The sequence below is a fragment of the Epinephelus lanceolatus genome, chromosome 2 (assembly GCF_041903045.1).
Source record: "Epinephelus lanceolatus isolate andai-2023 chromosome 2, ASM4190304v1, whole genome shotgun sequence".
In the NCBI taxonomy this organism is placed as follows: Eukaryota; Metazoa; Chordata; class Actinopteri; order Perciformes; family Serranidae; genus Epinephelus; species Epinephelus lanceolatus.
In genome coordinates this window covers 34,898,857-34,925,000 of record NC_135735.1, presented here as the reverse complement: position 1 = coordinate 34,925,000, position 26,144 = coordinate 34,898,857, and the positions used below count along the sequence as shown (strand labels likewise).

Genomic DNA, 26,144 nt, shown 5'->3' with positions numbered 1-26,144 from the left:
CCAGGTCTAAGAATTAAAGCTGCTTCAATCTTTTATATGAACAGTGGAGGAAATGACCATGTGTAAATGAAAGGGGTCAACCGTGACCTAATTTATGTAACTTTACGTTAAGCAGTACATTATTTGTGGGGTGCAAATTTGTTCATGTGAACCATCGTATGAGGATACGTTGAAATAATTTGCTGACAAGTATGTCAATTCATAGGGTGTTGCTGTAGTGCTTTTTTTCAACTGAAATGAATCATCTGTGCTGATGTAAAATACTCATTAACAAGATGAAAGTTGCCTTATTTGTCAAAATGAGGAGGTTTCGAAACACCAAAGCAAGAAACCCTGTGTACATAAATGTTGTGAAACGCAGGCCAGCTGAACACAAGACAGAGTGCCTTCAGACTTTTGCTTTCTTAACCCCCAGATGCCTCCCACCTTTTGCTTTACTGTGTCACAAACAAGCCACTGCAGCACTCCCAACACAGGTAGGGGCTATAAAGGATCTTGCTCAAGAGTATTTTATTGGCTTGTATGGGAATCACAAACTAGATTAAAGTCTGGCCTTTTGGTCATGACACGGTCTCAACAACCAACAGCTCACTGTAAATTGGGATTTAGGACAGATCTGCATTTTTTTGTTCCAGCCAGAATAAAACGATGAGAGGATGTTGGATGTTTTTCCGCCCATGTTTTACAAGTGGACAAAATTTCATTTAAAAAGGGAAAGCATCTGTGCAGTGTTGATTTGTTATGAATCAATGACTATATTCTGTTGCTGACAACCACTTCTGTTTACCTGAAGGTGCAAGTCTTTGCTGTCACCACTTGTCACGAGAGATTTTCAATGTGTATGGCAATTACAGTGTTTGCTTGTGGCTGCTGGTGGGTCCTCTGGGTATCTATATCGCTGTATAATTTCATCCCCCTCTCTGCAGAGTAATTCTATCACTCTCACAACACAGGGAGAGGGAGACAGTGGGGAAGAGGACGTCCACAGAAAAATCCATTTAAAGTGTATTTTGAATCCAATCTATGATGGTCACCTGCTCACAGGAGAAATTGTGTTTGCCCTTGTGTAAGTTGTAAAAAACAACAATTTTTGGTCAATCAAGTAGTATCAATCATCTCAGATTCCTTATGCACTTGTGCAGACTTTATAAATAGATCAACGGCAAGACAAAATTTAGGTCATATAGTGCCCCCAGTGGACAGTCAGTGTGACTATGAGACGGCCACAGAGAACCAATACCACCACCTGAAGGCAGAGAATGTGCCTCCTATTTTTAATTTCCCATTTCAACAGTGTTTAAATGTGGCTGCAGTACCATTTGCTGTGTGTAATGTATTGGAAACAATTTAAAATCACATTTTAATGATTGAGTACAATGTCTTGATTAAATGGGGCAAATATAACAAAATACTCAAATGAGAAACAAAGAGGCTCTGTGCAAAGCAGCCTCCTTGAGTAATAATGTAATGAATTCTTTGCAGTCTGTTGATGTAACACTTAACAGCTTGTCTCAAGATTTTATGTGAACAATAAAGGTGTTTGATACACTAAGATCCCTGATCTCAACCTAAGTGTAAAGGTGATAACTGTCAAGCGGCTAAAATTTATTCACAGTACCTTCATATAGACACAATTTGTTGTGGGGAAAAAAATAAACAAGACTCCTATCTAACATCTTTTAGCAATAACAAATTACACAGAATGTGAGTGATATGTCCATCCATCAGAACACCTTAAAAGGTCCAGTGTGTAGGATTTAGTGGCATCTAGCAGTGAGGTTGCAGAACTTAAACTTCTCCAGTGTGCCAAATGTGTAGGGGAACTACAGTGGCTGACGCAAAAACGCAAGTGGCCCTGTCTAGAGCCACTGTTTGCCACATTGTACATTATGGGCTACTGTAGAAGAACATGGCTGAGTCCGTGGATGAGAATCCACTCAGTATGTAGATACTAACAGCTCATCCTAAGTGGCAAAACACATACTGCGTCATTAACTGCCAGGAAAACGCAAGGCTGGGTGCTATAGGTGCTCTTCTTGTGCCTACTTTGTGCCAACTTTCAAGGGCACAAAGGCAAGTTGCGTCTGAGGTTTCTAAGCGACCGTAACCAGCACCGTATCATAGCCTACTTACCAGAAATCCTAACTACAGAGCCAGGCGTTGTTTTGTAGTATTTATTAGACCAAAAATATTGTCTGTGGGAAAGATGTAAAGCTCTGGGTAGCGCTGCACTGAAATGATCAACCTCTTCTCCATATTTACCACAGACTGATTTTTAGGGAAGAAGGCAAAGGTATCTGCCAGCTGTGATTGGTTGTTCCTTGTCACATGACATGCAGTGCATGCTGCTGCCTTCCAAAAGTTGAACTCTGTTTATCTCAGGGCCCAACAGCTGCTCGGGAGCGCGTGCACAATGAATCTGAGGGTGCAAAAAATGTATGTATACAGCCCCAAAGGTAACGAATATACAGCAATTTTTACTTTCAGGTGATTAGAAACAAATGAAAACATAGTTTTGAATAGTATAAACCACTTCTGCCAGTAGCTGCCCCTATATCCTACACACTGAACCTTTAAACGAGCTATACGCAATGTTCAAACCATTAACATAGCATCAAACCTCTTTTTGCTAAGGAATCATAGCGCCCACCCTGCACCCACTTACTATAACACTAAGTATGTGTAAACAAGATGGTACATATAAATTCATTGGTATACTTCCCAAGGTTGTACTATTATGTTTACATCACACGATTTCACTCCTACAGTAGCGCTACTGTTGTTAGCCCTGTTTATTGAGTTAGCACTGTTAGCTGCTAGCGGCCGGCTCAGCCACATCCATGTTGAGAGCTGTGTGCAGACAATCCCGCCTCAGATGGTGAATCACTAAACCTGCTGTGTTAGCCTCTCCAAACAACAGATGAAACTGAAACAATGGTTGTTTCGTGTTGTTGTATTTAACAGATATTCTTCACTTTAGGATCAGGAGTAAAATGAGGATGGTGGTATCGTTACTAGAGGTCACAGAGAATCTGCAGCTTGGTGGGAGGAGTGAGTGAGCGATAATCTGCCATTCACTACCAATTGTCCTTGAGGTGCCTTTGAGCAAGGTTTTTTTTTTTTACCGATGCATGCTCCAGTAGAGCTGTATAACAGGTCCCCAGCAACTCCAAATGGCCATGTGTATAACTGTGCAGATCATTATTAACACAGAGCTCAGAATAACACACACAGCTCGATATGTGTTGGTATGGGTGGGTCGTGATTACCCTGATTTGTAAAGAGCTCTGTGATGTGGAGGGAGAGTGAGAACGTGGAGGGGAGGGGGTGACACAAAGAAAGAGAGGCTGAGAAAAAGACAGAAGCAGGAAATAGAGGGGACTATCATAAATGCAGACTATGATCTGTGAAGGATGAATGAAGGTAATCTGTACATGTTGGAGCTTTTTATTTCATACTAAAACCATCAGCGCCTCTCTGTGGCTGAATTGCTGCACTGCAGGAGAAAAGCTGGCTTAAATTGACATCCAGATATTTCACTTGTTTTTTGCTTAGTTTACATGAACACATTAACACTGATGAAATTCTTTCATGATGTAAATCTGATGTTTTCAGTGTAAGGGAGACGCATCAACAGGGAGCTTCAAGTATATTTTCTATTTCTATTGAAATCCAGCTGGAGTCTTGCAATAATACTGTTACTTATTGTGTACAGACAGATTTCATTTCAACACTACAACATTCTCTTTCAAATCACAGTGCAACCACTGAAAAACTGCATGGAAATATGATCAAATTATGTTGAGGTCACATAAAGTAGCATGAGTTAAATGAAAGTTACATTACATCAGATCTTTGGTTCACCTTTGGATTTAAAATACCAGAAAAACTAAAGTAACTTTACATCCTGAACAATTTATCATTCTAACAGTACATTGGTTAATAAATAAGATAACACTAAGCTACTGAATCTTCATCACAAAATAAGTTATTGTACATCAAAAATGATCTTTTGCTTTCTTGTAAAAATTGTCAAAACTGCAGGTCAACATGAGTACATCAGCACACAGCTCTCATGGTGCCACTAAAGTAAAATACACATTCAAAACTAGTTTCATTTAAACCTCCAAAACAGAAAAAAACATATGAAATTATATAAAACACTACAAACAATCAGCATGCCCTTTAATACAGGAAGGCAAAAACCAGCTTCCCACAGATGATCAGAGCTGTAAAATTTCTTAAAATCACTGACAATTCAGCCGAATTAGTGATTTGTTCTAAATGTAACAACTGGATATGTTCAAATATGAACAGTTTTTTTACTTGATAATCAAAAATATTGTGGGAAATGGTGAAATCTTCCTAATCCTGTTGCTCAGACTTTGGCATAACTGTCACATCATTTCTTCGACACCTCTGTCTTGAAGAGGCTACATCTGGTTGTCGTTATATTGCGGGCTGGAGTACTGATCCTGCATGGCTCCAGCAGCTGCACCCATGGCTGCCTGCTGGGCCGCTGCCTGGACATGAGGGTTCTTCCAGGCTCCTGTGGCCCATTCCTCCTGAGCTTTGGACATGCTGGCCCCACTGCCACGGTAGTAATTATGGATCTGTAGGCAGAGGTGGATCACCAGTTATTATCAGCAAGCCTTCATGTGTGGAAGGTAAGTGGTTTTAATTACTTTAGTTAATGTTAACACACAGATTTTTAGTTACACAACTGCATTCCCTAATCCATAAATTTGTATGGGAAATTTAGCAAATGTTTAAATGGGATTCTAGCATTTATCATTTTAAACCTACCAATGCTGCTTTGTTGATATGACAGAAAATTAATCAATCTCAAATCCTGGATTGACAAAGGCCTGTAACATAGTTTTCTACCATAGTAAAAGAAATAATCTGTAATTTAAGGTAAGAGACATCATTAAATATATATCCCCATAACATTGGGACATTTCCTTTTGTAGAAGTTAAATTCTTACCCTGGTGAGGGCGATGAAGGACAGTGAGGCCACTGCAGTGAACATGATAGTAGGGACCAACATGATGAGCGCAACCAAAATATTATAGCTGAAGTAGGAGATGGTGGCCAACCAACCGCTGAAAAAGACAACACAATTTCATAAAAAAAAAAAAAAAAAACTATGAATGACTAATGAATTATGAACACAACATGAATCGTAATCATCTGTTATTGGATTGTCTGGTGTTCCTCATCATGATACCACCACCGAACATCTGGATGTTAAATGCCAGTGATTTTTGTGGACTATAACTACTGCCATATAAAGTTTAAAAGTTTTATGGCTCATACATGAGAATATCCAATTGCACATGCTGACATTTATAAACTTTATGGAGGCTGTCATAATATTAATTTCTGATCATCAGCCTGAGTGAGGTGACATTTTGAGGATCTCTTTAACAGCCTCTCAAAATCTAATAACAGGACGATCATAAAAGTTATATGAGGGCAATTTCTGATGTTCCATCACTGTCGTGTTACTGAAAGCAGCGAACAAAGTTAAAAAAAAAAGATGACGGGACTCATCACTTGAGCTTGAAATGTTTCACTCATGGGTAGATTTTGTTGTTTTATTAAAACAACTTCTTATTCTTCATGTTAATGAGCGCATAACAGTGAATGAATCACTTCTAAATGCTTGCAGAAATATCTCAACTCAATAATGGTTCTGGTGCTTGAGTTGCATTAGACTGGCTTCCTCTGAGAATGAGTCATTGTACCTTAATGTAATGGCACTCATTTTTATTTTCCCGTACTTTAGTATTTTTTTTTCCAAATGAGTGAAGATTCAACATAAAAAGAAATCCCTTGAATGAAGGATTGATAAACACAAAAAAGAAATGTTTTCTATGCATTTTCACTCTCTCTCTCTTACCACACTCCCCATCCAGGGATGCCTATGCATTGGATGATGCTGATGCCAACTTGAGCCATGAACACAAAAAAGAACTGCATGAAGTTGAAGGAGCTGTCAGTCCTACGAAAAAACAAAGTGATAAAAACATATTTACACGTGCATACAGAATATATCACCACTATATGTCTAATCTGTTGCATGCTGTATCTATGTGATGAAGGCACTGAAGCCCACAGGCTGATACACATTAGGTCATTCCCACTCTGCACCATGAGGACAGGCTTCGTCCTTCATCGTGGCTCTACAGGCTGCCACTCAGGAATCCACACACTGATCGTTTCCAGGTTTATTCACAGCCAGTCATGATGAAACTATTCGATCACATGCCTTTATAACCGTGGTATCACTTCTCCCACATCTACCTTTCTGTAGTGATAACAACACAGCCACGGACGGCCTTGTCGGAAGAGTTTGGAAATTACGCTGCCCTTCAGTGAATGGATAGAGAGGATGTTCTGGGTGCCCGTCTGTCTCCAGGGGGAATGATTGGATCATTTATCTCTGCTGCCACTCAACACTTTCAGAGAATGGAGGGAAAATTTGCTTAAAGCCACCACTCATAATGGACCACTGCCCTTGACAAGTATACATTACTGTACTATTAACTATGGACTGTCAAACAGTGTCATGGTACAGTATGAAGAAATTACTCAAACATTTGCACCCAATGAGGTCATCAACTGCAAAATACAGAGAGATCTTTTTTGCGTCTTCCCATTAAATGTTTCCTAAAATATAATCACCTTTTATTAATTACTTAAATCGGACTAGTAACTGAAATATGAGCAAATATGAATATCCCCATGTTCACTACTAGTTTCCCACCTACTCTTTAGTCACACTTGATTAAACTAGATTTTGAAAACAGAATTCAGACACACACTATAAAGATACAAACACAGGCTCATTGACAAGGGTTACAGACATCTACCCCATTTTTTATTTTGACTTATTTCTTATTTTTCTTTGAATTTTATTCAGTATCTTTTTTTAAATAATTGTTTCACTTCTTTTCTCTGTTGGTCAGTGGCACCCTCACTGCCCTCAGCCCCTGGCAAAAGCAATTGGAGACCATCGTTAGTGTTTTTCAGACGCTGTGGTATTTTTACAGCTAGCGCAATGGTAGGTCTATCTTGTGACTAACTAACTAAACAACATTAGGCAAGGAAAGGGGGCTAAATAGCACCTCAATTTTGTTGAGGGAAAAAACTGGCATGGCCATTTTCAAAGGGGTCCATTGAACTCTCATCTCAAGGTATCTGAATGAAAATGAATTCTATGGGTACTCAAGACTTGAGAAGGCTTGTTAAATGTTATGTTCCTTACAATACATGTACAACACAATAAAGCTGTATAGTTATATTTTTAAAGACAAGGACAACCAGCCCAGTAAGAAAAAATGTATTCCTTTAAACAGGATTGCTGTGGAACGCAAAAATATTAAATGTACTAGTAAGAAACCAAAGTTTATCAGTAAGCCAAACTACCCTTTATACTTCAAAAGCATAATTGAATTCCTAAAAAATCAGTCATGGCTTTTAGTTTTGGTGTGCCATCTCAAGATTTTCAGTGGCCCCATCTGACCACCCCTATGAAAAATTTTTGGGGCCACAGCTGCTGTTGGTAAGACAATACACTTCTCTCTGTACTGTAAATTTGTGGTACAAGACATATACTGTTTATTACAAAAGTATGATTATATTTGTTATACTGTGTATGGCTTCTAATGTGAATGGTTGTGTTTTACAAATTTCAGTTGTTAAAAGTACAATAAAAACAGTGTTTAAAATGTTTCCTACATGACATTGGAAGAGAGTATCCTGTGGTTTGTGCACTGATCTATCAAAGCTGTTCATATTTTTTAGTGTGTGGATATGTAAAGGAGGGAGGAAACCCCAAAAGCTCTATCAAAGGGCTACAGCAATGATCACAGTAGTACTATTACTTCTATTATATTTTTTATAGAGCGTGCCAAATGGGGCCACTGAAAATCTTTGGATGGCACAACAAAACCAAAAGCCATTTTAGGACTTCGATTATGCCGTTGAAGTATATAGGCTAGTTGAAAGCTATGCCAATATGGAGATTCTTTGGTTTCTGATGTTTCAGATGTGCATAAACTAACACTGGTACAGTCGCCATTTTGAGTTCCACAGCAATCCTGTTTTAGTGTGTCGTGTATCCATATATACACATTAGGCAAACCATTGTTTGTCAAATAGCCTGGTTGTCCTTTTCCTTAAAAAGACACATATACCGCTTTAATTAGAAAGAGTACACTGATTGTAAGGAACAAAACATTTACTGGAAACAAACCTTCTCAAGTTTACACAGCTTCTTAGACACAGTGATATCGGCCTCTCTATTTAGGCAACCCCCCCCCTGGACCCCCCTTGTGTGTCAGCCAGGAATAATCTGTCACTGAGTGTTACTTGTGTCACTGCAGCACTGACTAAACAATATTTTCAATGTCAGTACTTTGTGTTTGACTCACTTGAAGGCCTTGTAGATGGCCCTGAACCAACAGACATAAGAGCAGGGAGTGAACATGATGAGCCAGATGATGGCGAGTCCAAAGTTGGTGACGCCACCTCCAGCAAACATCCAGGCAAAGCAGCCGATGAGATTCACCACAAGAGTAGCAGTATTCACTGTAAGACCAAAACATAAAACACACTGTGTTTTAGGTGCAAATAAAGTATCTCTCTGGTACACAGACACACACATGCAGAAAAGTGTTTGAAAAAAGACTGATGTGTTATTATGAAGGCAGCCAGCATTAACATAATGTGAAATATATAATTGCAATGCTTGACTCACAAGATGGCTTGTGTTCCCTGAATAGCCTTTTTGCTGGCGTCCTTTTCTATTAATTCTCAGTAATGTTATGAGGCTACAGTACTCCCCGCTTAAGTTGCACTTAGTTCTAATTGGAGCTCTGTGCTTTGGTCCCATCTTTCTTCTCTAAACCAGCAAAGGCGGCCAATCAGCTTCAAATTTTGGTCTATGGAGAAAATGCAGAGTGCTTTACAAGAGAATTATGAGGCCAAACACAGCTGCAACATGACAGCCATTAAGGAACACAGCTAAGTGTCTTAAATACACAGAGAAAACACTGCTGGCTGTAAATGGTTTTCACACATGAGATGAGACAGAAAATGCTCCAAACAGGAAAGACGAACAAAAAAATTGCAAGCTGAATAACACTCAGATATGCAAGTGATGTACATGCCATGCATAGAGACAACTGGTGCACAGGGAAGAGAATAACAGCACATCCAGAAGCAGATTGGGAGTTTAAAATACCTGCATAAGTTTATCGTTTACTACAAAAGACGACACCTGCAGAAAGAACAGAGTTGCAATGATAGATACAGTAGTTCAGAGGCTGTGTAGAAATTAAGTGGAAAACATATTTTGTGTGGGCAAGGCAAACAAAATCAAAATCAGGCTGTGGTTTACAGCAGGTACACTGGGGAGGAGAGCCACTTCTGGTTTTTCCAATTTGCCCAAAACATCTCCTGCAACCTTGCATCAACACACCAGCTTCACTTTTATTTTCATTATCTTCACGTCACTCTACTGTACATTGGCTTATTTCCAGACTCCTAACTGCCGCTGTCACTGCACCTATGTAAATGTTGCAGCAGCTTTGAGCTATCTCACCCTCCCTGCACTCGTCTCCCTCGCATGCTTTCATGGACGGGCAGGGAGCCTCCAGACCAGAGCAATATCACAAACATCATTGTACTGCTTGTTTATGGTGCAATAAACTTTGATGAAAGTGCTTCTGGCAAAAATTGTTTAACACAATTTCAATGTTAACTACTCTGCTCAAACCAAGGCCATCTGGTCAGCGCTATGACTCATTAGCAAATAAACCAGTCAGGATAACACAGCCACAGCCAATAAAAAGAATATATTTTTGGAGCAAAGGGACCCTTGTAAACCATTGCCCTTCTGTTACATAGTTCTTATTACGAGCGAACCACAGAGGAGAAGACAGTTTATAGGACCTCCTGGAAAATTCTGGCTTCTGTTGTTACACTGACGTGTCAGGTAGCCTCCGCAGGAAGAAAAGTTTCATAGTTGGAAATCAAGCTGCAAAGTTTACACAGTAATGTAACTTAATGTGCTGGAAACCACTCTGTTAACAATACGACATCACTTAAAGCCACTCACACATCCACAGGTGGTACATTTTCTTGCACATGCTGCGGTGCTGTTCAGGGATCTCATCAAAGTCCTGGTAGAAGCACGGCTTGATTGGGATGAATCCCGGCAGCGGGGGGAAGTTGGGCTCTGAGACAAATCATTTCACAACAGTTAGACAGAGCAGCATATGGAGATTATTTCCCAGTGTAGCTGTAACTTTATGATTACTGACCTGCCATGTGGATAAGGTGGATTCACTGCACAGATTTACACTTTGTTGAGTCTTGAGCCTGTGAAGTAGGAGGAAACTGGAGTTTAGGACTGACTCATAGGTGCTGACTTATATTCGATGCCTTTGCATAACCAATGTGATGATTTGCAATTATTTTCATATGTGTGTCATAGGTGTGTGAGCATTACACCTTAGAATAACATATTAACAGGAGGAAGCCGTTTAACAGAGGGTGCTATAAGCTAAGCGTCGCCGTCCAGACGCTGTGCCGGGGGATTTAATGTGTGAGCCCTCCAGGAACCGGCTCAATAGTGGTGATACGATTTTAACCACTGAATCCTTCCGGTTTTAGGGATACAAACAGAAAACGCTCACACACACACACACACACACACACACCAGGACAGCCCGGGCACACACGGCATTTGCAATCACACGCAACTCTGCTCTTTTGGATGAAATGAAGCAGTAATATCGGCTGTACATGTGTGGAGACAGAGAGCTGGTCATCATAGCCAGGAATTACGGATCCACAGGAAACGTAATCTTCTTACCTCCTCCAGAGAGCGCAGCTCCTCTGTTACAGTGCACAGTCTCCGCTGGAAGCTACAACTGCGGATTGAATTAAATAACACTGCCAATGATACCTGCAAGCAAACTGTTATACTATTATAATACTGTCGTGTGTAGGCTACACTAAGACCGGAGCGATAAATCCTAACTATCCTGACCATCCACCAATCACCGTGCGTAATTCCGCTGTCACTTTGATTCACACCAATAGGCAGATGACTTTAATCCTTGACGTTGTGTTGTTGAGCCAATCAGTGTTCAGCTCTCTGTCCATGGTGCTGAACCTGTCCCACTGACGGAGGTAAACACTGTGGCGTTTAAGTGCAAACTACCTGCTTCACTGTTTCTCCAACAGGATCAGAACCACATTGCATTCACACTTAGTCTGAATTGATGTAGCCACACATCTTATCACACTACCGTGCTGTTTTGTAGTTGAATTTTTTCTTTCACACTGGGATGTCCAGAGTCCAATATTCATACTTTACAATGGCAAAAGAACAGACAATGTGTAACATGTATATGCAGTGACGGACTGGGACCAAAAAGTGGCCCTGGCATTTTTGACACAGAGGCCCCATGGCGGCGCATCGGCCAGCCAGGGGTGAAAAATTTTCATATTATTTTACAAAACAATATGCATTTTTACGTCATTTTAGATCATCAGTTCCTTATTTGTGAAAGAACAGGCGTGGTGTCTCATATCCCCCCTCCCACACATTACTAGGTACTATGATTGATGATTTTACACATACTAACATAAAAAACACAACCACTGGCAGAACGTTTCAGAGCGCCACAGAGACACAGACTGTTCCACAGCTACCATAGAAACTCACACACTCACTCACTGCCTTGATGCACAATAGAAGAGGAGATATACAGACACAGTCATTATGAATGCTAAAATTGATTAGTGGCTTGCATGGGAGCATGTGGAAAGCTAACCATATGATGAGAATGCAGAAATTCAGAACACACACCACACAATCAACTCACTACAATTGCACTGGTACAGTAGACAACAATGCACAGCACACAAGATAATAAGGCAGCAGCAGAACCCCCATAAATTCAGGCACGTTCAAAGGCCAGACTAATAACCTCAGTTAATAATACTAGCTCTATGTCTACCAAAACACGAAAATCTGAAATCAAACACCACACAACTTCATCCTAAAGGCTGAGCCTACTTCCACCATTAACCATAGGCGCCCCCTCTTGGACAGAATACAGCACAACCAAATTATAACAACAGAAACATAGTATAGCTTTCCTTTTTTTCTCTCTCTTTTTCTCCGCTCCACCCTTCTCCACCCGTCTTTTCGTGCCTCGATCCATTTTCTTTTCTTGTTGTGATGTTGTCGTTGACGTTGAGTGCATTACTCATCATTCATTTGTCACTTGTCAGATGTCAAATGTCACCTCTTAATGATCTCGAGAAAATGCTTGATGACCAAAAACACTTTATATTACCGGTAGCCCCATTTCACTCATATTTATTTCAAATTATATTTAGGCTACTACTTATATGTATATTCTGGCCGATAAAAATGTTTTGGGCCGCCAAGAGAAGATTTATTTTTTTATTTTTATTTTTTTATTATTTATTTATTTTTTGCCTGGCGGCCGTTCTGGCATTTACCCAAATGCCAGAGGGCCAGTCTGTCACTGTGTATATGGTAGATTAAGGTTGCAGCAATATACCGGTTTCATGGTACACCGTGATACAAAAGCTGATGGTTACCATACTGTGTAAATTTGCTTATCTATGATATTGAAGAAAAAAATATACATCTCCATTTTATTTTATTTTCTAAGGGGAGACTTTACACTCATACTTCCATTAACAAAATGGTTTCAAGTTTCATTTACAGTGATAAAACCATGAATTGAGCTGACATAATTGTGGCAACTGAGGTTCTTCATTTCACTGTTTCTGGGACTGTCCAGCTGTTAAAACACTCTGATTAAAAGTGATATCTCTTATGCCAGAGTTTTACAATGTCAGTTTCTCAGTGTGCCCCAAAGTTTGCTAGCTGGACCTGAAGTTAGACAATAATGTTGGAGTAACTATTGCGCACCCATGGATACTGGGTTGCTTATACTAATTCCTCTAAACTGAAAGGAGCGTAAAGCAGCCTGCTTCACAAGGGACTCCTCACTGAAGGAATACCTGGACTTACTAAACATGGAACAGCTAGCCTGCCTGTTAAAAGACTTTGATGAAGGGGGTGGAAGACCACTGGTACACTGTTCTTACAGTTTTAAAACAGAAGCCCCCAGTTAAATACACAATGGAAGAATGTTGCATAAGCTTCATGAATGTCACCCTTCCATCCACCCCCATCCCTTTTTTTAGAACTTTGCTTTGTACTGTTTTGTTTTGTTAATAACAAAATAAGCAAAAGAAAAATACATTGATCAAACATTAGTTTAACCAACAATTACCCTTTGGTTTTCATTCCTTTAAGGGTCATTCTGACTGATAATAATATAAATTATGTAACACATTGTGAAACCGCAATATTTTCTGAGATGGTTTTCCTACCTTGAAAATCTTATACGTTGCAACCTTAAGTAAGATATATATCACAGCAGCAGTAATATCAGGAAAGCACTGGTAAACATGGCCCTGGTTGAATTAAATATTAGGTTAGAAGATATTTCTTTTACATTGTGCAAATTCCGCTCCAACACACTGCACATGGTACAGTGTGGTTCAGGGCCATCAGTCAGATCAGTATCCAAGCCACTGACCCGAACCTGAATATTAAGACTTCAGTTTGTTGCTGACCTAAATACCAAGTGGACTCCAGCTCTCCAGCTGGGGCTGCTGTTTCACTGCACTCACTGACTCTGGAGGGAAACTTGGTTGACGCCACAGGAAACAATTTGTTGGCAGTAAACACACTTGTTGGCAAACTTTAGCTTGGCTGACTAAGAAGGACTTTTTTTTTTCAACAACAGAGTCACATCACATGTGTTTGGTGTGGAGCTATAGGACATCAGTACAAGTGGAGTACAGCAGGTCTCAAAGCAGCCCAGATTAGATTAGATCTATATTGAAAATGCAAATAAATTAACAAATAAATAAAAATAAAAACAAAAAATAAATAAATAAAAACAAAAATAAAATCAAACAAAATAAAAGCAAAATAGATTAAAATAGGAATATAAAGTTACAGTAAAAAAATATTTATAGGCTATAAGATACAAAAAATAGAAGAATACCCAGAAAACATATTCAGTAAACAACATAAGTATTTCACGCCTGAAAAGTGGTAAGAAAAAGTGGATACTTATTGAAATATTTTATCCATAAACTTAATATTAAACATAACATTTTGAATGATTAATGTCAAGGCCCATACACATTGATCCAGCTGCTGTGAAATGACGGCAGATATTGAATAGGCTAACTCAAAAAGAAACGACAAAATAGAAACAGTCGCATAACACATACCGCTCAGTGACGTCAAGTTATTGGTAAAACTTGTCACTTTATCCCATCACAGAATCTACCTTATCACGTTCAAGTTAAAAAGTGATGGGCATTTTAAAGTGTCAGTATGAGTGAGGACGCAGTCAGGTGTAGAGGCTGCATCTCTACCTAGTTAAATTTTGACTTCATCTCAGGCCTTTTTAACATGACTGGATGAAACTTTAGATCACAGAGGTGAGATGTGACTATGACAACACACGTGTACAAAATGGAGGTGAAGGATTCCACGGTTGCTATGGTTTGTCTCAAGGTGCATCATTTATACACGAGATCATCATTTTAACACAAACAAACGCGACAGCGGTCAGAAAAGTTTTCTCTCAGCTCTCAACCGACGATTTCATCAAACTTCACGCGTCTGCTGAGGACTTGTTGCATCCCGACAAGGACCTAAGTTTCACAGACACTCACGGACAGCGACTCAACTAACTTCCATCATGGAAACTGTAAGATTTCAACACTGTGACTGTTTTTCTGTGTTTTACCGTCGAGGCTTTGAAAGCCCTCAGAGTTCACACATAGCCTACATTAACAGGCTGTGCCATGGAGGTAAATTAGAAACATAAGTTCCATATTTTATTTTTAACAACCACTGACTGCTAATTCACAAAATTTGACATTTTAATTTAAAGAGGTGAATTCAGAGCAAAAAAAAAATCAGATAGGGGCTTATGGTTTTCAAAGTAATATATTAGTAACACTTTATCTGGATCGTCCACCTACAGATAGTTTACAGAGGATCTGAAACATTTCAACAGCTTTCAACAGATTCAAGTAGTGGCTGTTAAAATTAAAATACTTACTTTGCTTTTTATATATTAAAGTGGGAATATTTATATTAAAATGCTATTTATAACCTCAGGGAAGACTGTACCAGATCAATTCATCTGTTCATTTAAAAATAAACAAAAACATTCAAAATGGCCGCCTCACTGAAAATAATAATTGAATCAACTTCTGTGTCTCATAAAATAATTTATATCACAAATGTATATCAGCCAGCTTCCAGCTGGGGTACAAAGTAATATTGTGAATTTAAGTGTAGCCATGAGTCCAACTCTAAAGTACATGAACTTACTATGTGAGTCCCAGCAGATATATTTGAACTTTATGGTTTGCGGTAATTTGACAGATGTTTTTGTAGTAATAGGCTATGTAGCACTGACACATGATAGCAACTAACATTATAAGGGCCTTAAGATAAATCCTGATTTATTACCTGACCTTGATGTCCTGTCCTGTAGAAGGTGCCTGTGCAATCACTTTAAGATCTTTATTATTTAAATTTGTGATCACATGTTGCTAAATGAAAATATTTAGTCAGGTTACCACAGCAAATCTGAGGCCAGGTAATATTTCAGCACAGAAAAACTGTACACACACACACACACACAGAGTGTGTGAGGAACGAGGGTAAAAAGCACAGCAGCACATTTTGTCCTGGGGCCCCTGACAGGTTAATCTGACCCTTGTATGGAGAAATTTTAAGGAACAAAAACTCAGGTTGTTGAAAGGACTAATTGGCCCACATGCTCATGAAGAGTAATGTCATTTTCTCCAGGAAAGCTGAATTAGTTGCAGAAAAATGGGACATGAAAGTTTCATCATTCAGTGCTGTTTGTTGCATTTACTGTACATGTGAAACCTCATTGTAACATGAGTGTGTATTGCAGCCTTCTGATGCCGGTCCACCCGCTGGACCACAGCTACCACAGAGTGTCTGCACGCAGGTCAGAGAGAGCGAGGAGGCCTGCAGCCTGCAGACGGTGCCAATGCTGCAGGGATGACCAGGTCAGACATTTGACTTTCATGTTTTGGACAGAAAAAATGTTTCTGTCATTAAGTGTTTTAGATGTGATTGGACAGCTTATACAGAATATGTAAATAGTTTGTAGTTTAAGTTAAGTTTTGTAGTTTAAGGTTAAGTTTTAGTTTTGTAGTTTTAAGGTTAAGTTTTGTACTTTAAGTTAAGTTTTGCACTTTAAGGTTAAGTTTTGTACTTTAAGTTAAGTTTTGTACTTTAAGGTTAAGTTTTAGTTTTGTAGTTTTAAGGTTAAGTTTTGTACTTTATGTTAAGTTTTGTACTTTAAGGTTAAGTTTTAGTTTTGTAGTTTTAAGGTTAAGTTTTGTACCTTAAGTTAAGTTTTGTACTTTAAGGTTAAGTTTTAGTTTTGTAGTTTTAAGGTTAAGTTTTAGTTTTGTAGTTTTAAGGTTAAGTTTTGTACTTTAAGTTAAGTTTTGTACTTTAAGGTTAAGTTTTAGTTTTGTAGTTTTAAAGTTAAGTTTTGTACTTTAAGTTAAGTTTTGTACTTTAAGGTTAAGTTTTAGTTTTGTACTTAAGTTTTAGTTTTGTACTTTAAGTTAAGTTTTGTACTTTAAGGTTAAGTTTTAGTTTTGCAGTTTTAAGGTTAAGTTTTGTACTTTAAGTTAAGTTTTGCACTTTAAGGTTAAGTTTTGTACTTTAAGTTAAGTTTTGTACTTTAAGGTTAAGTTTTAGTTTTGTAGTTTTAAGGTTAAGTTTTGTACCTTAAGTTAAGTTTTGTACTTTAAGGTTAAGTTTTAGTTTTGTAGTTTTAAGGTTAAGTTTTGTACTTTATGTTAAGTTTTGTACTTTAAGGTTAAGTTTTAGTTTTGTAGTTTTAAGGTTAAGTTTTGTACCTTAAGTTAAGTTTTGTACTTTAAGGTTAAGTTTTAGTTTTGTAGTTTTAAGGTTAAGTTTTAGTTTTGTAGTTTTAAGGTTAAGTTTTGTACTTTAAGTTAAGTTTTGTACTTTAAGGTTAAGTTTTAGTTTTGTAGTTTTAAAGTTAAGTTTTGTACTTTAAGTTAAGTTTTGTACTTTAAGGTTAAGTTTTAGTTTTGTACTTAAGTTTTAGTTTTGTACTTTAAGTTAAGTTTTGTACTTTAAGGTTAAGTTTTAGTTTTGCAGTTTTAAGGTTAAGTTTTGTACTTTAAGTTAAGTTTTGCACTTTAAGGTTAAGTTTTGTACTTTAAGTTAAGTTTTGTACTTTAAGGTTAAGTTTTAGTTTTGTAGTTTTAAGGTTAAGTTTTGTACCTTAAGTTAAGTTTTGTACTTTAAGGTTAAGTTTTAGTTTTGTAGTTTTAAGGTTAAGTTTTGTACTTTAAGTTAAGTTTTGTACTTTAAGGTTAAGTTTTAGTTTTGTAGTTTTAAGGTTAAGTTTTGTACCTTAAGTTAAGTTTTGTACTTTAAGGTTAAGTTTTAGTTTTGTAGTTTTAAGGTTAAGTTTTAGTTTTGTAGTTTTAAGGTTAAGTTTTGTACTTTAAGTTAAGTTTTGCACTTTAAGGTTAAGTTTTGTACCTTAAGTTAAGTTTTGTACTTTAAGGTTAAGTTTTAGTTTTGTAGTTTTAAAGTTAAGTTTTGTACTTTAAGTTAAGTTTTGTACTTTAAGGTTAAGTTTTAGTTTTGTACTTAAGTTTTAGTTTTGTACTTTAAGTTAAGTTTTGTACTTTAAGGTTAAGTTTTAGTTTTGCAGTTTTAAGGTTAAGTTTTGTAGTTTAAGTTAAGTTTTGTAGTTTAAGGTTAAGTTTTGTACTTTAAGGTTAAGTTTTAGTTTTGCAGTTTTAAGGTTAAGTTTTGTAGTTTATGGTTAAGTGTTGCAGCTGTGTGCTGCAAGATGTACTCCTCTCCACCTCTGTCACACAGCCATCTACTGCCTCCACCCTCTGCCTGCATCTTTAACCAGCCAATTGCTGCCCCATGCTCCACCTGCAGACTCTGGAGGACAGCTATGGAAACAGCTCCACCAGCAGCCTCTGAAGTTTCCTGCTCCACCTTAGACCAATAGCCTTTAACAGCCACCATCAGATTCAAATTCTATCATCCACAGCCTCCACCTGCAGATTCTGGAAGACAGCTGCGACCAAACCTCCAGCTACTACAGTCTCTGCCAGCATCCTGCAGCGCCACCTGCAGATTCTGGCAGACAGCTGTGGCCAAACCTCCAGCTACCAACTCTAAAGTGTCCTGCTCCACCCTACACCAAAAGCCTGTCAAAGCAATGTTCAGAGTTAAACCGGCCAAACCTCCACCTACAGCCTCTGCCAGCAACCTGCAGTTGCTGCCTCCACCTGCAGATTCTTGCAGACTGCTGCGGCCAAGCCTCCACCTACGACAGCCTCTGCCAGCAACCTACACCTCTGCCTCCACCTGCAGATACTGGCAGACTGCTGTGGCCAAACCTCCACCTACAGCCTCTGCCAACAACCTGCAGTTGCCGCCTCCAACTGTAGATTCTGGTTTTGTGAGGTGAAATAAGTAATCTGTCCCATATGAAACAAACACTCTCAGGATGCTGTGGTTACACAAACTGGTTCCAGACACACAACAAGGCTCACTGTTTTTATCTTTTAATGGGAAACTGAATTGTATTGATAGAAATATAATTCTTGGTGAATGAAAATAAACCTATAGTATTTAAATGATGAAATGAACACAATGTAACCTTAAAGATATAAACTGCAGTATGATGAATTCATTCATGAGTTATTACATATTGTGACTGAGGGCAAGTGCTAGGTTGTAAACCTGACTGACTCAGTCGTCACTAGGGTTGGGACTCGTTAGGATTTTAACGATTCCGATTCCTTACCGATTCCTCTTACCGATTCCTACAATATATTCATTATACTTGCTATACTTAAACAAGTATATAATAAACACAAATGCAATCATACAAATACAAAAACTTTATTCTAACTGTTGCACAGTACAATTAGATGAAAATACACATTTGTGTGTAGTATGTATTTCAGATTTAGAGCTTGTATCATCTCCCTGAGAATATATAACAACAAAAAGTGATTCTCTGATTTCTACAGTAACACTGTTACCTCAAATTAACCACAGCAATGTAATAAAAAATACTTAAATGCATTCATTCTTGGGCGCTGTTATTTACGTGACAACACCTGAACATAACACACACAGACACACATTGGCTGTTTGTTTCTACCGCTCCCCTCTCGGACCTCCCGCCGCCCGCCTCCGCCTTGATTAAACGCTGAAAATAAAATAAAAGATGGAGACAGGTTTCTCCTATTTTATCTTATTTTGTTATATTTCTACCGCTCCTCTCGCTGGAAGCGTCGGACCTCCCGCCGCCCGCTCCCGTCTCAAACACGGAGGTCTCCCTCTCCACTGAGCACCCGGCGCACGCCCGACCTGTTAAAGCCTGTGACCATGACAACTGTATGACACAAACTCAGTGCTTTAGTAATTAAATAATGTCGGTCTCGGTCGGGTTCGGACAGAAATATGCGGCCCGTACCGCACTCTAATGGAAATGCACGTGACGTTTTTTTTTGTTTTTTTTTTTTACAAATGTGATGGAACCGGTTCCAAAAAAGAACCGGATCCGGATCACAACCCTAGTCGTCACCACAAACTATCCAATCACCATGGCCTTAACCACTCACCTATGTCAACAGATGGAGGAGATTTTTAAAGGAAGTTATTTCAATAGAGGTACAAACTGGTGTGTATATAACGTACCATATACATATGTAGTGTATACAGTATAATAGTATACTAAATACACACAGTTATCTGATTGCTTGGTAGAACCTCAGATAATGTTGAAGTGCAGTAAAACTGAAGAGCTCTGTGAGTAAGGAACACTGATTACTTTCCTTCATTACAAAAACACTTATTACTTAATACGACGAATTACAAGTGACATTTTACATGTGATATATCATACAAAATAATCATGCGGTTTGTTGACATTTCCCATCTGATGCATTCGGGGGAACATGTTGGTTACAGTTTATAAAAACTGAATCCATTTGTTCAGTCAATTGCACAACAAGTTTGTAACATTTAAGCAGTGTTTTGTATGCTAATAATTAGTTCATGAGTTAGTTTGTTAGTAAGTTAGTTAGTTTAGAGTTAGAAGTTAGTTAATTGTTCATTAAAAATTTTTAGTTACTTAACTGTTGTTGTTAATGCTTATTTAATAGTTGGTTAATAATTAATGATTATTAGTTAGTTCATATTTACCTAATAATAATATATATAATAATATAATAGTTAGCTAATACATTTTTATATTCCAAAATTTGGTTTCACATGTGAAATCTTTCACTTCACATGTGAAGTACACTTTTTCACATCAAGTTTGCATTCACATATTAATTTTAAGTTAATATGTATTCAAACTGAAATTTAACATCCTCACAATGATTCACAAAATTTTAATTTCAGATACTGGTAAACTTACTTTGATCACAAAATCTTCTTTGAAAGGTCTGTCTTGTCTCGCAGACAGATTTCTACAGATATTTAAAACTTTGACATTTCCTACACAAAAAATGACCTTGTAAGGATCCAAGCTCCAGAGCCTGCTGAAAGGTTGCTGATTAATCCACAAATTAACAACTCAATGGGCAAAATTATTTCCTGTATGTACGGTGCATTTTTGATGATGGATAAGACTGACCTCCACTATAAATCCAAACGGGAAAATGAGCTACAATTACCGGGACCAACACCCACAGAGACCTGGAATAAGATCTGTTCAGGGGCCCACACGGTCACCAGATCAAACACATGGAGAGAGTTCAGATGGAAATTTATTCTCATATAACATGGAAATTTGACGCTTCTACGTCTGGTGCTTGGTGGAGGGCTTGCAGAGACATGGGGCTAACTATGTGCAGACATTCTTGGCATGTCAAAAGCTTAAGACCTATTGGGGCAATATATATGTAATACTCACGGATGTTTTTGGTACTGATTTACCCAGACACACCATGGTAGCACTACTTGGGAGTGATACCAGATGGTATTGAAGGACGGGCATACTTACTTTTTTCAGATTCTATTCACCTCAGCTATCATGTGTATCACTATTTGCTGGCTGGACCCTCCTACTCATGCAATCTGGTTACACGAACAGTAGGAATTAAACTCATTAGTTACACTTGCTGAAAGTCACATTTGTAGAGTATAATTATGCCTGACCTGTATACCCTGTATACCCTGTTTTATCTGTAATTCAATTTTCCCTTTCCATTTGTTATTACGATTATTCATTCATTCATTAATCTTCTAACCGCTTCATCCTCTTGAGGGTGGCGGGGTGGCTGGAGCTGACATTGGGTGAGAGGCAGGGTACACCCTGGACAAGTCGCCAGACTATCGCAGGGCTGACACATAGAGACAAACAACCATTCACACTCACATTCACACCTACAGACAATTTAGAGTTATCACTTAACCTAGTCCCCAGTCTGCATGTCTTTGGACCGCACAGAAGGGCTCCCACACCCGGGATCGAACCAGCAACCCTCTTGCTGTGAGGCGACAGTGCTAACCACCATACCACCGTGCCGCCCTATTATGATTATGATGATGATAATTATTATCAATATCATTTGGCTCTATTATTTCTTTTACTTTTTTCAACCATGAAGTGCAAGTAGATGATATGAGCTGAATTTGGATGCGGGGAATGGGAAGATGTGGGAGAAGGAGTAGGGGGATGTTGAAGATGAAGGTGCATGTTTTATTATAGGATCCTGAATTTGAAAATAAAATAATGAATTTTTAAAAAAGAAAGGAGTGTCTTTCATCTAATCAAATACGGAACTAGGAATTGACAGAAATGTTTATTTGTCCAAGTGTGTGTATTTTTAAATTTTATTGGGAAAATAGTAAACATGTTTAAGACACTGATATTTACTTACCGTAATAATCTACACAAAAGCCAGTAGGGAAAGCATTTCAGTGTTCTTAATCTAAAGTAGGATCACCATCACCAGTAGCGCAGATTATTAGAAATATGGCTTTTCATCAGGTTCAGTGTTTTTATGATCATCCAGTCAGTGCCGTCACTTCAACTCACTCCTATACTGAGTTCAGCAGTGTAACATAGGTATTTAAGTAATAGTCTAATCAATCATTTCAACAAAGAAATTATGCTCTGATGAAAGTCTGCAGGAACTAAGGAGTGATTTTTTTCCAGCTGTTATCATCTGTCAAATCCAGGCCACTGGGTCTCAAAAGCTAGTGAAGCTGGCCCTTACCTCACACTGTCACTCCGGCCACTTTTCCTCCGCTCTCTCCATTAATATTTATCAGGCAGAGTTTCAGTCTAGACAAGCTTCTGACAGGTTGTTCTAAGGCCACCACAGCATAGGTCTGAAACAGAAATCTACACAAGAGTTGGCTATAAGTGGTTTCTCTTTCTTGCGTCTTTGTCTGTCTTTCTCGCTCCGTCTCTCACTCTGCGTCTCTCGTCTCTACGCCAAACAAGGCCACCATTGACAGGACCATTGAGATGAGCTCCTTTCTCTAACGCCTTACAATTTTCAACTGAGAACTCAGAATCTACTTTTTAAGCTAATTAGGACAAGGGCTGCTTCTTTCACAGAGTAATGGCCCTACTCTGTATTTACAGAGCCCACCATCTCCCTCCCACTTCAGCTCACCAACAGTGCTTCAGTCTGCATAGATTAGAATGGGAAAGTCAGATTTCCCCCATGAGCTTTCCCAACACACCATTGATGCAACACAATGAGTCTTTTCTGGGTGCTCTTTGGTGAGTGCTTTGTCTAGATGGGATGTAGACAGAAGGCAGGATATTAAGTATCGAGAAGACAGTGAGAGAATGAGAGGGGTAGGAGGGGAAAAGAAAGACGACGGAGAGAAGAAAAGAGGAAATGAAGGGTGAGAGATGGGCCTGACATCTTAGCATCAACATTTATTGAACATCAGAGGCAGAGAGAGATACAGTATCTTTTTATGTACTTTGCATCAGTGAAAACTCCTCCTCTGCTTCCTCTTTGAACAGTTAACCCATAAATAATCCATTATTTCAGATTTATAAAATTGCATATTTAAATTCAGAAAAATATGATTATTCGTCAATGATCAATATGCATCACTCAGATTTGTTTATTGTTTTTTGGGGGGGTGAAAAAAAGTTAATTAGCATTCTTTAAAAGTGTTAAATGTTTGTTTTCAGTTCATGCTTAAATTTCATTAAACCTCATCACATTTTGAAGGTTAAATGTGGAGGTGCTGATGCACACAGTGATGCAGCAGCAGGCACTTGAACACACACACACACACACACACACACTAGTCTACTTGTTTCCTATTGAATGCATGAATGCATTTATTTATCGTCATCATTGGGTGTGTAAATGCACTTTAAATGAGGTAAAAATAAGTGTCTGTTGTTCAACACTCAATATCCCTGCTTGATGCTCTCAATTGCGGCCCAGCGCCAGTGCACCCCGGTGTCATTGTCCTCCAAGAGAAAAACCATTTTCCCTATCGCCCTCTAAGCCCATGTGCCACCGTTGTCTTGGTTTCTATGGAGATGCTTTCCTCCAGACCAAGCATGTGAAGGGCACCCCTCCAGCGGAAGGAGGTGGAATAACATTGTGGAAAGGCAATCATACACCAACCTCATTTACATATCCAAACATGAACCATGGACCGTAGCATACAGTGTTTGTTCACTAAACATTTCACAGTAGTTGGTTAAACGCAGCTGAAAATGGAGCACAGATATATGATTATTATTTTTCATCAATATAAAAGTTCATTCTCAAATTCTGTGCAAGCTGGAAAAAAAGTTACAGTAAAACACTACTCTTCTCTCAGAATGTTAAAAACATCTCTCTCCGTGCACTGGGATTGCTCAGCATTCAGGTCACCCTTGCTCCCTTTGTACCGTTGACATGAATGATGCATGCTTCTGTCTGGACCTTCTGTGGTCACTCCTCAGCACCTCCAGCTGGGGGCACTGTTTTATCTGTCTGTCAGTCAGCCTGTGGTATTTCCTTACCTATTCAAGAGACGCTCTGCTGTCCGAAGGAGCTGTGTGTCTCTGACCTTGAGGAAGATGAAAGACAGCCACCATGGAGGCTACTGTACTCAGCATTCAAATACACAAACCTCACAGACTCGAGATGCTTGTAGCCTAGAGACAAGGACACAAACAAAGGGGGAAGAGGAAGAGGCAAGGTGACAAGTTACTTTTGTTTATTGCCACAATGCAGCTGCTATTATTTTATACCACTTCCTTAAAAATGTACATTTGAAGCTACACTTACATTTGGTTTATTTCAAATCCCATGCTACTTGTTAACTACTATTTAAAACTGACATGGAAAAATAAACTTAATTGGGCAAAAACACAGAAAACAGGACAGTTTTCTCACTCATTTAAATACTTGTGAGTTTCACTGATTAATAAGCCAAATATTAATGGAATCAAAAGAAACTGCAGCTAACCATCATTAACATATTTCACAGGGGTCATAATTACAGCAGTGACTGGCTGCCACACAGCCACGCTGACTTCTATATAATCCAGCACTGAATCTCAAACTGTAGGACCCCCCACTGTGAGGATGAAAGTAATGAAAATGAGTGTTTTAATCAGTGAAATGCTCCTCTGCTGCTCTTTAACGCGGTAACAAAACACACATAATCATAAATAGATTTCAAATAAAGGCTAGAACTGAAATACTTTTATTTATAATCATTCACAACTTCTTTAACACATTAAAGCCCAACAAATGATGGTATATGTGTCATTTTATGCATGCAAACAATTCATAATCCCTGCACCACAGGGTGGCTAATGAAGCTCATAATGACATCATCAATATACATTCTTTTACAATTCAATGTTCCTTGGGGGAAAAATACACTCGTCTAATTTAATGGTGCTTACATTTATGATGCTTCGTCTATAATGTCTTATGGCAATGATTGTAATGTATCATTAAACTTACAGTATGTGTTCTTAAAGAATGGTGGTAATGACCAATAAGTGTGTTATCATCATTAGACAGCCCACTTAATGTGCTATTAGCTTGAAAGATGCCAGAATAGATTTGAGCTGTTATTTTAATCATTTTATCTGTTTGGTTTTGCTTGACTTCCTGACATAGTCTTTTTTATTGCCATACAAGTAGGCTAGTAGAAAAATATAATACATACTCTGCGTTTAGATACATGCCAATTAAAGAAGAAATAATTGCGTCTGTTAAAAACATAACAGAGTTTAACATCCAGTACTAATTTCAATGGTGACTTCTATGGCCTCCATATCACACAAGCTGAAGAACCCAAAAATCTCATTACTAACTACTACAACCTCAGAACGACAGTCTCCTCTGGAGTGGGAACATCAGGCTGGCACAAGATGGAAGTGGGGATAATCACAGGGTTCACAATCTCACAGTCACCAGAGTTGGTGACGCAGCTGTAGGTGGATACTGCAGGGGCTGGAGAAACTGATGGAGTGAGTTTTAAACCAGCAAAGTCTTGATCACTGGTGCTGAAGAGAGGGAAAAGGATTCACAAAACCATCCACACCATCACAGAAAAGCCAACTAAGAGCTTAAGCAAGGTGTTTGACAGCACCCCGAGGGATCAATCATCCAACTGATCCACCTGTATTGATTTGAAGAGTTGACTAAGAGCAGTGGCTCAGCGTGCCATTCTGCCCAGAATCCTGCGGCCACTCCAGGGCCCAGCTGTTGAGGAAATGACATACCGATCAGAATGATCTAGATATGAAAATCCCATGTTTGCTATCCAGTATCCATCTTACTTTTGGGCCACTTTTTCAAAGCAACATTAGATCGGATCACCCTGATCCAAACTTTTCAAGAAAACTAATCTGGATAACCAGTGGGACTACACATCACTTCTAGCTCTGCAAAGAACAACAGGTAGAGTAGTCAGTGT

General features: G+C 38.6%; 1 protein-coding gene across 1 annotated transcript; it reads right to left on the bottom strand.

The window, feature by feature from the left end:
• Nucleotides 1-3,430: 3,430 nt before the first annotated feature.
• On the bottom strand, nucleotides 3,431-11,082 carry LOC117251795 (secretory carrier-associated membrane protein 5). Its single transcript, XM_033618335.2, has 7 exons — nucleotides 10,890-11,082; nucleotides 10,336-10,393; nucleotides 10,131-10,250; nucleotides 8,443-8,599; nucleotides 5,907-6,008; nucleotides 4,989-5,106; nucleotides 3,431-4,613 (listed from the first exon to the last, which is right to left on the bottom strand). The coding sequence occupies exons 2-7, from the start codon at nucleotides 10,340-10,342 to the stop codon at nucleotides 4,434-4,436; spliced, it is 684 nt and encodes a 227-aa protein (XP_033474226.1). The 5' UTR covers nucleotides 10,343-10,393; nucleotides 10,890-11,082; the 3' UTR covers nucleotides 3,431-4,433.
• Between the last annotated feature and the right edge of the window lie 15,062 nt (nucleotides 11,083-26,144).

Coding starts and splice junctions, on each gene's coding strand:
- LOC117251795 (XM_033618335.2), bottom strand. Junction 6,009..8,442: donor GCCATCTACAAGGCCTTCAA/GTGAGTCAAACA, acceptor GTTTTTTCGTAG/GACTGACAGCTCCTTCAACT. Junction 5,107..5,906: donor ATCCCTGGATGGGGAGTGTG/GTAAGAGAGAGA, acceptor TGTCTTTTTCAG/CGGTTGGTTGGCCACCATCT.